The sequence below is a fragment of the Zingiber officinale genome, chromosome 2A, assembly GCF_018446385.1.
Source record: "Zingiber officinale cultivar Zhangliang chromosome 2A, Zo_v1.1, whole genome shotgun sequence".
Lineage (NCBI taxonomy): Eukaryota > Viridiplantae > Streptophyta > Magnoliopsida > Zingiberales > Zingiberaceae > Zingiber > Zingiber officinale.
Window position 1 is genome coordinate 18173288 of NC_055988.1, and position 13294 is coordinate 18186581.

Sequence of the window (13294 nt, forward strand, 5' to 3'; positions counted from 1 at the left end):
GTTATTTATGTACTTAGAATATTTTAATGTAATTTCTAAAAAAATTTTAAATCTTAAATTTAGGTGATCTAAATCTAAAACTAAATTGACGCCCAACTCCTAAACTTGAATCTGAAAATTTCTAAGTCGAATTTAATTTTTTTTCGGATCGATTCAGATTGGATTAACAGGGCGAGTTTATTTTTAACATCCCAAGTCAAAGTTCTCCTTCCTACGCCAAATCTCATAAAAACCAATCAATTCTAATGGGACAATATATACAAGTTTCAAACTATACACTATAAAATGATATTTATGTTCTCACAAGATACTAATTTGATTAGAAAATGATATATCATTATGTTAGTATATCTGTATTTACCTCTCTTCATATATGTGGGATCGATTTTAGGGGTCATTGACTCATATTTTTTTATTAGAGAATGATAAATTTATTATAATATAAATATTCTAAAAAATATTCTTTACATTTAATTAAATCATCTTTATCTGCCACCAAAAAGGTATTTATCATTAAATTTATAGATAATAAAAATTTATGCATATATTACAACAAAATGATTAAAAATAGTATATGTAAAAATTATTGATGAATAATTTTATAAAAAAATTTTTATGTCTTTTCTAAATCTAATATATATGATACATTGAAAATAAAAAATAATATAAAATTTATGAATATATAAAAATTTTAATTAAATTTTAAGGATATATAAGTTCGAGTACAGCTGTAATTTTTTTAATAAATAAATTTAAATAAACTCCATAAATAAATTTGGCTCGTTTGTCCGGAGCAGGTATTGAGGAGGCTACTCCGTTTCTTAGCAGAGAAGTCATCGTTGTCAAAACCACCTGCTTCGGTCCTAAGCAAAATCGCAGCATAAATTGTTCCGCTCTGCCTCCTCGTCTGATCATCTCTTCCTCCTCCTCCTCCTTCCTCTCTTCGCTCTTCCCGGCTGAGGCAGCGGCCGACGAGATCCGAACAGCGAGAGGACGCCCACGACCACCATGGCACGGATGGTCGGCAACGTGAGGGAATCCGAAGGAAGAGAGAACAGCACCGAGATCCAGGAGCTCGCTCGCTTCGCCGTCGACGAGCACAACAAGAAACAGGTCTCGCGCTCCTCCTAATTACTGTTTTTTTTTCTCTTCCAAAATTAGGGCTTTTTCTCCGGGCCAATGTGTTTCGATCTGTCGATGCGCAGAATGCGCTTCTGGAGTTCGCGCGTGTTGTGAAGGCGAGGGAGCAGGTTGTCGCTGGAACTCTGCATCACTTGACGGTGGAAGCAGTTGAGGGAGGGGAGAAGAAGCTGTACGAGGCCAAAGTGTGGGTGAAGCCATGGCTTAATTTCAAACAGGTTGAAGAATTCAGGCATGTTGGCGAACAAGGTAAATCTGGCGTCAATTCTCAGTGATGGATTTGGGTTCAATTCCATCAATAAATAAAATAAACATACTGAAATTAGCGTTGATTCCTCGACAAAATTTATACTTTTTGTTCAGTTTCTCTTGTCCTGTTCCTGTATCCTTTTGTAAACCTTTTTTCTTCCCACTTGATTCAATCTTTGTGTCAATGCCTGTCAATATTTCATAAAAAATGGATAGGAAGTTGCTTATCATCATTCTTTTATTGATCCTGCTCATGTTTGCTACCTTCTATTAACAAATTTGCATAATTCAGCTTATAAGCTCTTCCAGGCTTAGGCCAATAAGAAAAATGAAAAACAATACTAGACATGATTTTTGTTTAAAAATTCATGTGGGCTATGAAGAATGCTCCTAAACAAGGAGACAACAACCTTGAACAAACATGTTAACAACATTTAACATCAAAATAGTGTTGTAAATACATAATTTGATTTTCCTCATTATTATTCTTCTGTGAACTTGGGATAAAAGCTACTGAGGTTCCTACACAATTGGGAGACTTTGTAAAACCAAAGTAGCTAATTTATTAGGTTGAAATGATAGATAGATGAGTGATCTCAGTCTTGGCATGGCTAACATTTTTTATTTTTATTTTTTTATGTTGGAAACCTTTCATTTTGTTTTGTATGGTTCTCTCTAAGAGCATGGGCCTAGTTATCTTTTGACTGTTGAATATGATTCTCTTCATTTGTAACTTCCTGATACCTTGTGAGCCACTGAAGATCCTTATTGCAAGCATGCCTTGTTTATTTGTGCTACTTGAAAAACTATCAACGTGATCACTAACCGTAGGTAACAAATTGTTTGATTCTTTTCAATTATCAGGTGATTGAAGAGTTTGCAGAGTCCATGTTCGAAGCCCTACAAGAACCTTGGAGCAAATAAGATGTAGCAGGAGGATATGGAGCCTACATTGTGATCTCTCTATAGAAAAACGTTCTACTCTTAATTTCCCTTAATACTGGATATGATATGTGGTAAACCAAGTTCTTGAGTAAATAAAAAAATATTTAAGTATTAATGAAATGCAGCTGGTTTGATATATTCCGAAGAAGACATTTGCACGAATGTTCCTGATATAACATGGTTGAAGAAATATGACTACGATATAGGAATTAATTAAATTGAGTTTAAGCTCCTTGGGTGTGGTATAATGGTAAAACTTAGGAATAATTGAATTTTATCAGGGATGAATATTTTATAAGTTGATTTTTGAATGTGTATAAATTGTGTTTTGAATTTATTTGAAAGGTGAACCTAAAAAGATTGTCTACTTAATATATGTAAACATAATAATAATAAGGTTTTTATTCACATTCTACGAGTAAATGATTTAAACTATTTTTGGTCATTGGTATTCTTCAAGATTTATTGATTATTAATTATGATCATGTTTTTTCATCTTGATGAAAATTAATCGGTTTAGAGGTATCTGATCATCTCAAGTCGTTAAGAGATAAAAAAAGTTAATTTTTCTTTTCAAAACTTAATTTATATGATTGAAAATTTATAATAATACGTCGCTCGGACGAATTATACAACTTTGAATTATCGATGGACGAGGATCCCATTTGGACAGTGACTATTGATTAGTCGTTGACCAATCTTGACTAAAATATAACATAATTTTTTTTAAAAAAAAAATAAAACAGAATAGTCGCGTATGTGATCATGTAATCCACAAACTCGAGATTGCTATCCATCTAGTGATTTTTGGCAAACTAATACTAGTCAACTACAATAGCCTTTAGTCATTGTCTGATGATCAAAAGCTCACTGTTTGTTCGTAGTGCTGTGAAATAGACCCATCCGGAGTGGTAGGTCGAGCCGAGCCACTCTTCATGGATGATTCGTCACTCTTCCTACTTGACCCGTTACTCTTTCTGATCCCATCACTCTGGTTGATTCATCATTCTTCTTGGCCGATCTGTCATTTTTCTTGACTGATTCACCACTTTGGCCGATCTGTCACTCTTCTTGGCTAACCCACCACTCTGGCCGATCCATCATTTTGGCCGATCCATCACTTTTCCTGACAAATCTGTTACTCTTCTTAATCGATCCGCCACTCTTCCTTGTCGAAGTGCCACTCTTCCAAGGCTGATTGATCGACCGACCACTCTTCCTAGACAAGCCGAGTCCTTATAGAAGTCGAGTTCTCATGATGGTCAATATTCCTTAGCCGAGTCAACCCCATCCAAGAATGAGGTCTGATTGGACGTTGGAGGGGACTCGGTTGGCTCATCCTCATAGCGCATTAATGATCCATCAATTCAATATTCCTCTTTTGGCGTTTTGTGCCACACAGGATAGAAAATATTATATTCTACATGTAAGCTGTACATTAGAAACTCCCTCTCAATCAAATGTAGAGATTACGGGTTCATTTTAGGAAAGATGTTAGAGTATCTTTATGATATTTCCTTTTCTCGAAATAATTTGAGATTCATGCACATACAAATAGTGTGGCAAAAGGCGGATGTGTTCGCCCCTAGCACCCTCGCCAGCGCACCCTAGATCCAACGCGGAGGAGGTAAATCACGGTGACTGAGAAGACAAGCGGCAAGTGAGGTGAGTTTACATAGGTTGCAGGAATTTACGCCCCACGAATCCCAAAATTCGATCCCAATATTTCATGTGACAATCAACCTATCACTTACCAACTTAGCTAAGCTCGTGGGGGTCGTGTCCATATAAACAATGACATTACAAAAGAGAATCTCCATCTATAAGTACAGGTATGCGATGCTACATATTTTTACATGCTCGTAACTATTGTTCATTCAATTATTCATCTACTCGACTTGATCACTGACTCGAAAAACATTTGTAGAAACCTAGGACGATGAAGAAACTTCATTTAATCAACAATAGAACTATCTGTTTTTAGCCAATCATATATCTTCTTTACTTTCGTATATGATCCGGTATAATATTAATTTTAGTATACTCTTGTTTGTTGAATGATGATCATTAAATAGAATAAAAAAAATTATTAGTACATATGATATCCGATGATATGAAGATGGATATCCTATCAACAACAAGCTGTAGATTTACATCAGTTTGGTAAATTAAGGGACAAGCACCACTCTGTTAACTAGCAATACGATGCCTGCCGATAGAACTGGATACAGGATTCAAAAAAAATAATTAAAAAAAAAAAAAATCGCTGCCGATCCTTCCTTCTCCCAACGCTCACCGCCGGCGATGATCAAGAAAGAGATCACAGAATTCAAAACAAAAAACAGGGAGGAAGCTTCAAGAAAAAGTACAAAACTAGCCACGAGACAAAGGAGAGCAGCGGCGGAATCCAACCTATCCGGTTGGGAAAAGGGTCAGCTCCCTCTTCCTCGCACCGCCATTGGCAGCGTCGTCGTCTTCGCCCTTCCTGTTCCACTCCGAATCATTCACCAGAGGAGCGGATTGTGCTGGTTTTGTCGTTTGCGCCGGCACGAACACCATTCCCGACCCCATTGCCGCCGCCGGACGCGCTACGGGCTGCCCCTGGGCAGGTCGATTCAGGAACAATTGGTTCTGATGGTAGTAGTGCTGCTGCGTCGGATCTGGGTTTTTGTGGTGGTGGTGGTGGTGCTGCTGCTGCAGCATCGCCGCGGGCATGTAGGGTAAGAAGGGATCCGCCGGCGCTGCCCGGGCGAGAAAAGGGTGCGGCGAAGCGGAAGGGGAGGCGGCGGCCAGGCCCTGCATCTTCACGCGCTTGAGGTAGAGCCGGTACTTCTGGAGGTGGCTCGCCACGTTCTCCCTGGTGAGGCCTTCGACGCCCATGATCTGCATGATGGTCTTGGGCACGGCGTTGGCGATGCCGAGATGCGCGACGGCGTCCACGAACCGCTTGTGCAGCTGCGGCGTCCACACCAGCCTCGGCCGCTTCAGCGTCCTGGGAGGCTCCGGATCATCCTCCCCTCCGCCGCCGGAAGCGTAGAGATCCGATGCGTCGTGGCGGAGGAGGACGGCGGAGGAGAAGGAGGCGGAGGTGGCGGAGGAGGAGGGGATGCCGAAGGCGAGGGCGAGATCAGGGGCGATGAGGGCCTGCGAGAGGGGCACCAGCTCTTGAGGCGAAGGGAGCTGCTCCTCCCAGTCCCACCTAGTTAAGCATTTGGCTTCCTCCTCGGACACTTCTTGCCTCATCGGCGTAGACGAAGAGACAGAGACGCCGGAAGAGTTGCGGCAGCGGCGGCGGCGGCGGCCGTGACAGCTGTTAGAGAATGATAAGGGAATAGAGGAGTTCGAGGTGGATATTTATCCGGGCAATTACTTACACCCGATAATATACCTCTTTTCTTATCCGTACAAAAATATCCCTCGGTGGGGTCCACTACAAACAAGTGGCGGGCACGAGATCAGGGTCGTACCGAACAGGGGACCGAGCAATGCTTTTTTTTTTCCTAATTTTTTTATTTTTTTGGCCTAATCGACGTGTGATTCCGTTTTGTCTGTGCGCTGATCGATTGGTTTATGAATTATATGTTATTTCGACGTGACAACCCACCCACATCCACACCCTCACCGGTTGCGTAAGTTTCACCGTTCACGATTTTTTTCTAAAAAAAGAAATTATCGAGATTGAATATTCGTTCTTATTAACATTTAAATTATAATTCTTTTCTTTAATTTATGTGAATTTCTGCAATAAATTCACATCGATAAATTTGTGACAAGATAAATTTGAAACTCGAACATCCTATCGTATAAAAAGGTATTTTCACCGATTTCATCACGAATCGATTAATATGGAGACATTTAATTTATTTGGATGTTTCTATAGTAGATGATATCTATGCAACTATGAATATTTATTATTCGGATCAATCCATTAATTCGTTCGATCCAAATAATATTTGGATTATTTGATTTGATTAAATAAAATTTGGATCGATTGAATGAACTGGCTCAAAATCTTAATTGGATTAATGGTTTGATTTTGGATTTAATTTTCCTATCCAAATAATCCGTCCGAAACCCGAATAAGGAATTAATATATATATATATATGTTTTAGTGTAATCTTTGAAATCTTTGGAACGTGTAAGTTTTTTTTCTTATATTGAATGAAATTATTTTATCAAATTTGGAGTTTATTTATTTATAAATGTAAATTATTAAGAGTTTATTTATTTTAAAAAAATTAAAAATTTAAAATGAAAAGAAAATTAGATTAATTGATATCCGAACCGAATAACCTGAATTAGTTTCGTGTAATTCGGTTTGATTTATAGTTAATTCGATTTGATTCTTGATTGGATTTAAAAAAATTATAAAATCTGAATAATTTTAATAGAATAATCCAAATAATCCGAACTGAATCAAATGAACATCCCTATGTGCAACTGTTTTGGCCGGACATTGGCTAGTGACATGAAATCTTTAAATAAATTAATTATTGTTATGAGGCATTTTAACATAATTATGAGACATTAATACTTAGGAATTAACCGATACTAGGGGTATAGATAAATCAAATCGTTCGTGAGCAGTTTGGTCAAACCTCGATTCGAGCTCAAAGTTGACTGAGCTTGAATTGAGATTGGGTCAGTTCGTTTAATATTCGAACTGATCTTAAGCCCATTTAACACTTGCTCGAAGGTTCGTTGAGCCTGTTCGATTTCGACTAATTTAATATTTTAATATTTAACATAATTATTATTTTAAAACTAAGTAATAAGTTGAGGAGGTATTTATGGTTAGAATATTTCATAAAGTTGTTAGAGATTGAAGATTTAAATCTCAGCTTGTATGTATTTGTTTTTACATTTTAAATTTATTATTTTCAAGTCGAGCTTGAGCTCATGATTCAATTCAGAAACTCACTCAAGTCAAGTCTCTTTAATTTTCTCGAGCTCAAATCAACCTAAGCTTGAACTCAACTCGACTCATTTGCAGCCTAGTTGATACCTATATATTTGCTCTCTATATAAGATAACAGATTTTTTTTTTATTAATTTATTTAGGGCAATGGGATTTGCAAGAAGAGATGCCATGCCTAGTTGCAGGAATTTTATTCTACGGTGGAGCTGAGGAATGAGAATCGAGAGTCCTTGAACAGAATTAAACGAATAGTTGGCGGTGGCTTAGTCCTTGAATAAAATTTAAAAAATAGTTTGGCAGTGGCCTAGCCACGTGGGACGGGAAGGTCCGACCGCCCCGGATAATTATTTTAAAAAATTAATATTATATATTTAAAAATCCGTCAACGTCATTTTGATAGCTGATTCATTATTATTCGTCATAAAAAAAAACTAAAAATATCACATTATTAGAAAACTCGACTTAAACTATCCTGTGATACCACTATTTAAAAGATTAAGGGTTTAATTTAAAAAATAAAATATATAATAATAATAATAATTAGAGGAACTAAATAAAATAAAATATATAATAATAATAATTAGAGGAACTAAATCACAGAATACAAAGTGAGAGTGCTAAATTAAAATTAGATCGGATTTATAAATCCAACAGGTAGGTACGAAAATAAGGATTATGTTGGTTCAAACATGAGTTGATTTAGTAAGTTATGACCGAATCAAATTTAAGGTTTAAATAAATTCGATCAGTTTAAAATCAATTAGGGTATTTTAAGGAAATATTTTCTTTCATTTTCCCCATTTTCTTCCTACTCATACTGTAACCCCCACCGCATCGTATGTCACTATCGTGTCATACACTACCATCGTGTCTTGACTTATCTCTTTTTGATTTTTTCTTTCCTTTTCTACCCATTTCCTTGTTGTTATTCTCTTCTCCAATGACAATAAAGATGTTTTTTCCTCTCATTTTCTCAAGCACAAAAACTCTTCCTTTTTTCCTTTTTCTTCTTTAGCAAGTAAGAAATACAACATCAGCTACTACCCTCGACCCTCACATCTTCTTCCTTTTCTCATGCTTTCTAGGTGATACGGTGATAAAGATAGCCCCCAAAAGCGGGTCAAAACAGTAAAGACCAGTTGACGTGAAGGTCAAAGTCAAATGGTCAAAATCGCAAGTCTCAGTGGACTACAAGACCATAGAGTGCAAATCAGGTGAAGTTGGCCGAGCGGACCATCAGAGCCGGTCGGAAGTAAAAGGTCGACCGGACCGTCTAAGCGGTCGTCCTCCGTACTTGCAGCCGAGGTTAAGAGCCAAATATTAAGTTATCTGATCCACCACCCTGGCTGATTGGAACTTAGGTCCGATCGGGCGCAATACTCCTCTCTGACAATAGTAAGACTGAGTGAAGAACAAGTTGATAGCTCCATTCAGTACGGCCGAGCTGGCGATGTCTAGGTCGAACGACCTCCGGTCGGCCGACAGCAGAATCCACATACACGTCTTATCGTACTCTTTTGAAAATTTGTGCCGTCGATAACAGAGAATGTCTTACAGGCAAATCATACCTTAGAAACTTCTAGTCTGTCACATCAGAGATTTGCATACTCGCTTTAGGAAAGGTGTCAAAGGCGATACTTTTCGACTTGTCTCTTCTTAGGAAGCTTTGAAAAATGTGCACATACTTTCGGATGCATGCACAGATGCTACAGTGATACTATAAAAGGGGGTCTCCACCTATAGACGGAGGTATGCGATGCTTCATTATTCTACATGCTCTTTGCTACTGTTCATTTTTACTATTCTTCTCCACAGAACCGAGGACTGACTTGAGAGTTGGAGGATAAACGCCAGGGACCCCATCCCTGGCCCGGTACTAACGCTCATGGTTTTGCAGGACAGTAGAAGTCTTCTTCCAGTCAACACCAGAGCTATGTTCCCAACTAGTCATCTTCTCAACTTTTGGACAGAATCACTAGGGTTTTATAGGCACTGCAAGTATAGCCCTGTTTTACCTAGCGTTGCTCTCTTTATGTCTTTGTTGAGCTCACCGAAACTAGTTGAAGTTGCTAATAAAGAAGGTAAAACTCTCTCTTTAGCTTTTTTCCTTCTTATCTTCTCTTCTATGTTGTTTCTTCCTTTTATTTTTTCCAGCTAACAATCCTTTATAAGTAGTTCTTTTCCCCTTTATCCAACTACAATAACAATAAAAGGAGTAAGTTGTTTCTTTATTCTTTCATATTCATTAATTGAAGAAGAATTGTAAAGTATAAACTTTATTTTATTAGATTACTAGTCAGGATGATTATTTAGATCAGAATAGAGGTCTCCTATGTAAGAATACTAAATATTATGAGAAAGTAAGATCATAAATGATTCTTCAACTTTGAATTATAGATAAGCTTTGAAGATTGACGGATCATTGTTTCAACTAAAACCAAGGGTTAAGGTCTAAATTTTAGAATTTAAGTTTGTTTTCAATCCTTTAATTCAAAATTTAAGCTTTGTATTGTAAAAATTGACCTATACTAATATTTAAAATTTTTAAAAATCGCCTCACCTGATTAAAAATCATGACTGCGCCACTATAGGTTGGTGATTGAGATTGGAAAAATAAATAAATCAATAAATAAATAAAAGGATATACTTAATTAATTATTAGAATCATTAAAAAAATTAAACAAATAAAGTCAAAAAATATTCATAGTATTTTTTATATAGAAGTTATTTGTATTTTAATGTTGGAGTAGTTGTCACACCCAGGTAGTCCCTGCCAGAAGAAATTTCGACAACATCTCCCCTATAAACGTGACAATCTGAATCATATCTACATCCACAAGTATACATCAGCCACACACGGCTGGAAAATATAGACAACCACACAGTTATATATTAAAACAGCCCACACGGCTGTACTAAAAACCAAAAACACAACGGAAAATGATAAAAATCATTACAAACCAAAACAAGGACTACTAGCCGGCTAGACTTACACAACACAACAAACAACACTAAATACCACATAGCAACACTCCAGAAAATAAAACCGGAATATATAATGCTAAATACACTTTATACAATTAAAACACAAATGAAAATGGTAACAGTCTTCTGATGTGACGTAGGAACCCGCACACAGGATACTCTAAGCGACTCCATATACCTCTACTTGATATCTGAGCAACGGGGTGAGTCTAAGAACTCAACAGATACAGATAGACAAGCATAATAAGTTATAATTAACAGTAATAACTATGCGGTACAGTTTTCCTGAACAAAAGTAGGAAATGCAGACTGAAAATGGCTAAAAAAAATTGTACTCACCAGAACCTCCTATTCGGAATATAAGAGTCATCAGACCAGATACAAAATGTCACCTGTATGCATGTCAAACATATGCAACCACCAAAATGCAGCAAACAATATGCAGCAATCACAAGCAATAAATACAATCATGAAAAATGATGCAAAATGACATGTGTCACCCCTGTTACCAGTCAATCACCTCAGACGCGATAGTGAGACCGAGTGGGTAGGGCTATGACAACTGTGCACTCTGCCATCACTGCTCTTGAGTGACCAAGTAGACAGGATGTTGTCGGAGTACATCTATCCTCCTACCCCAAGCAGAGTGGGGGAGCGCAATGCTCTCATCTCCCTGAGACAGTCCAGAGGAGGGTCCCTGACGTGCTACCACGCTACGACACGCTACCCATGAGTGGACCAACGGAGCACTGACAGAGGAAACTGCACACACACTGCCTGATATACCACTAACTCATGAGTGGTTGTGTGCAGATCATATAACTGGCAATGTGCTCAACAATAATGGAGTCGATAATCGCTCAGCATACAATCGTGCAAGATGGTGCATGACACTAAACATGTAGAAACAAACAGTATACACCTCCATATAACATGCACCATAAAAGAAATAAATCATACAATGATCCAGGTAACCTAAATCTAGGTACACAAATCGGATATATCAAATAACTAGACTACTACATAGTAGAGCAATGTATGTCACTATTCCTATGAACAGGAGTAAACATGACAACAAACAAGAGAATATAACCATGAGTGTACAACAGACAAGAATATAGGCAAACTACAAGAACCAAATACTGACATACCAAAGCAAATGCAAACATAATCATTACTACTAGAAATAAATTATTATGCATATCTAAAATGACTATATCAAGAATATAAGTCAGAAGTACCCGCCTCAATAGAAAATCGTATCAACCAATCTGACATCAAGACGCTCATCTCAAATCAGAGTCCTGCATCAATCAATATATAAATATATTTTATTTAGTTAACATTCATATGAATTAATAACTAAATAAAATCCCCAAGACTAATTTAGGAAAACCCCTAATCAACATAAACATTAACCTAACTAGATTTAATCCAACAGTTAATTAGGGTTAGTTGCCTTAACCCTAATCCATCCATTAGATAAAAATATAAACCTAAATCAATCAAGACATGAACAACTATATGAAATAATATAATCAAAACCATGATCTATAGCATGTATCAAATGCTCTATACCTTACCTTACTTCTCAGCTGCTCCTGTTAACCCACAGGCAAGGGAAGTTGCTGCTGGAAGAAGTAACTGCTGCTGTAAATGCCTCCCTGTTCGAATCAAGAAGAGACGAAGAAATCGTCACACCGAACAATCCAGCAACACACGTAGCTCCCCTTACCTACTCTTCAATTGCTGGTGCTGGCCACGGATCAGAATCAACTGCACCCTCCCCAAGATCTCCGCTAGGGCACGACCAAGTGGAGAACTCGAATAGAAGAGGGACGATAGAGGAGAACTAGGGCACAACGGTGTGAAGAAAGGGAAAAAGGGTTGGCGGTTGTTGGACAGAGAGATTGCAACCGACACTAAATCGACGATAGGGCAGAGGAAAGGGTCGGTTGTCGGTGCTAGGGCAGAGACGCAATGCTGGTGCTGATCCTTCCTTCCGGCAAGCTCCTGTTGACCGCGACTAGGAGAGGGAGAGGTCCAGTGATGCATGACGGCTAGCACAGAGGAGGCGGTCGGTGGTGTGCGGCTCGGGAGGGAAGAGGAGGAAGAGAAATTAGCGTCGAGGACTAGCCGATGTCGTCCCGAGCTCAACAATAGGGAAGATCGGCGTGGAGTCGGTGAAGCAGACTCGATAGTGGATCCGTTGGTGGTGTAGCAGCAACGCACGAAGAGGGAGAGGCTCGATGCTCCCTCTTCCGGTCGAAGATCGCTGTCACAAGGGCGGCGATCCGAGAGAAGGTCAACTGGAGGCGATTAGAAGGAAAAGAGGTCTACGGAGAGGGCGTCGGCGTCGAAGAAGAAGAAGGACTTGAGCAGAGGAGAAAAATCGCGAGGAATCGGGCAGAGAAGAAAGAGAGGGGCTTGGGTAGGAATAGGAAGAGGGAAGGAAAATAAATTAATTAGGGAAACTTAGACTTGGTTTAATCAAATCCTAAGTACTTTCCTAAATCAACTCCTACCTTTGGATATTTCTAAACAGATTTTTCCCATGCCTATTAATTTGCCCCCGCAAACTACCTCATACGAACTCTGAAAAATCCTCAGAAAATTTTTAAAAATTCCTAAAAATTCTGTTAAGGTTGTTTGTCCATTATTATTATTATTATTATTATTATTATTATTATTAGTATTGTTTTTTTATGATATTTTACAGTTGTAGTTGTTGTTGATCCCGTTACTACCGGCAAGAGGAGAGGGTGAATTACCTGAATAAAAATTCAAACCTTTCTCAATCTTTGGACTAAATTAGACAAACACTTATTAAGAAATAAAAAATTAAATGTATTAAATAAAGAAAGAGGTAGGAATATTTAATTGATTTGCAATCAGAAGATTGCTAATCTAAGACAAATGTAGCTCACTAAGATCTCCTCTCAAAGGCAGAGTAGCCTCTTACAACTTTGAAAGCTCAGAAATGTGAAGAATAGTACTAAAAACTGAAGTACAGAACTCATTTTACTTGATTTACAAGTAGCCTGCTGGTCGAATTT

General features: G+C 37.9%; 2 protein-coding genes across 2 annotated transcripts; one reads left to right on the forward strand and one right to left on the reverse strand.

Moving 5' to 3' along the window:
• The first annotated feature begins 805 nt into the window (after window positions 1-805).
• Window positions 806-2449, forward strand: LOC122040880 (cysteine proteinase inhibitor A-like). Its single transcript, XM_042600355.1, has 3 exons — window positions 806-1113; window positions 1206-1389; window positions 2254-2449. Exons 1-3 carry the CDS (start codon window positions 1009-1011, stop codon window positions 2259-2261), a joined length of 297 nt encoding a protein of 98 aa, XP_042456289.1. The 5' UTR covers window positions 806-1008; the 3' UTR covers window positions 2262-2449.
• A 1994-nt stretch (window positions 2450-4443) lies between these two features.
• LOC122044434 (transcription factor PCL1-like) lies at window positions 4444-5695 on the reverse strand. The gene has a single exon (XM_042604913.1). It carries the CDS (start codon window positions 5575-5577, stop codon window positions 4747-4749), a length of 831 nt encoding a protein of 276 aa, XP_042460847.1. The 5' UTR covers window positions 5578-5695; the 3' UTR covers window positions 4444-4746.
• Window positions 5696-13294: the final 7599 nt, after the last annotated feature.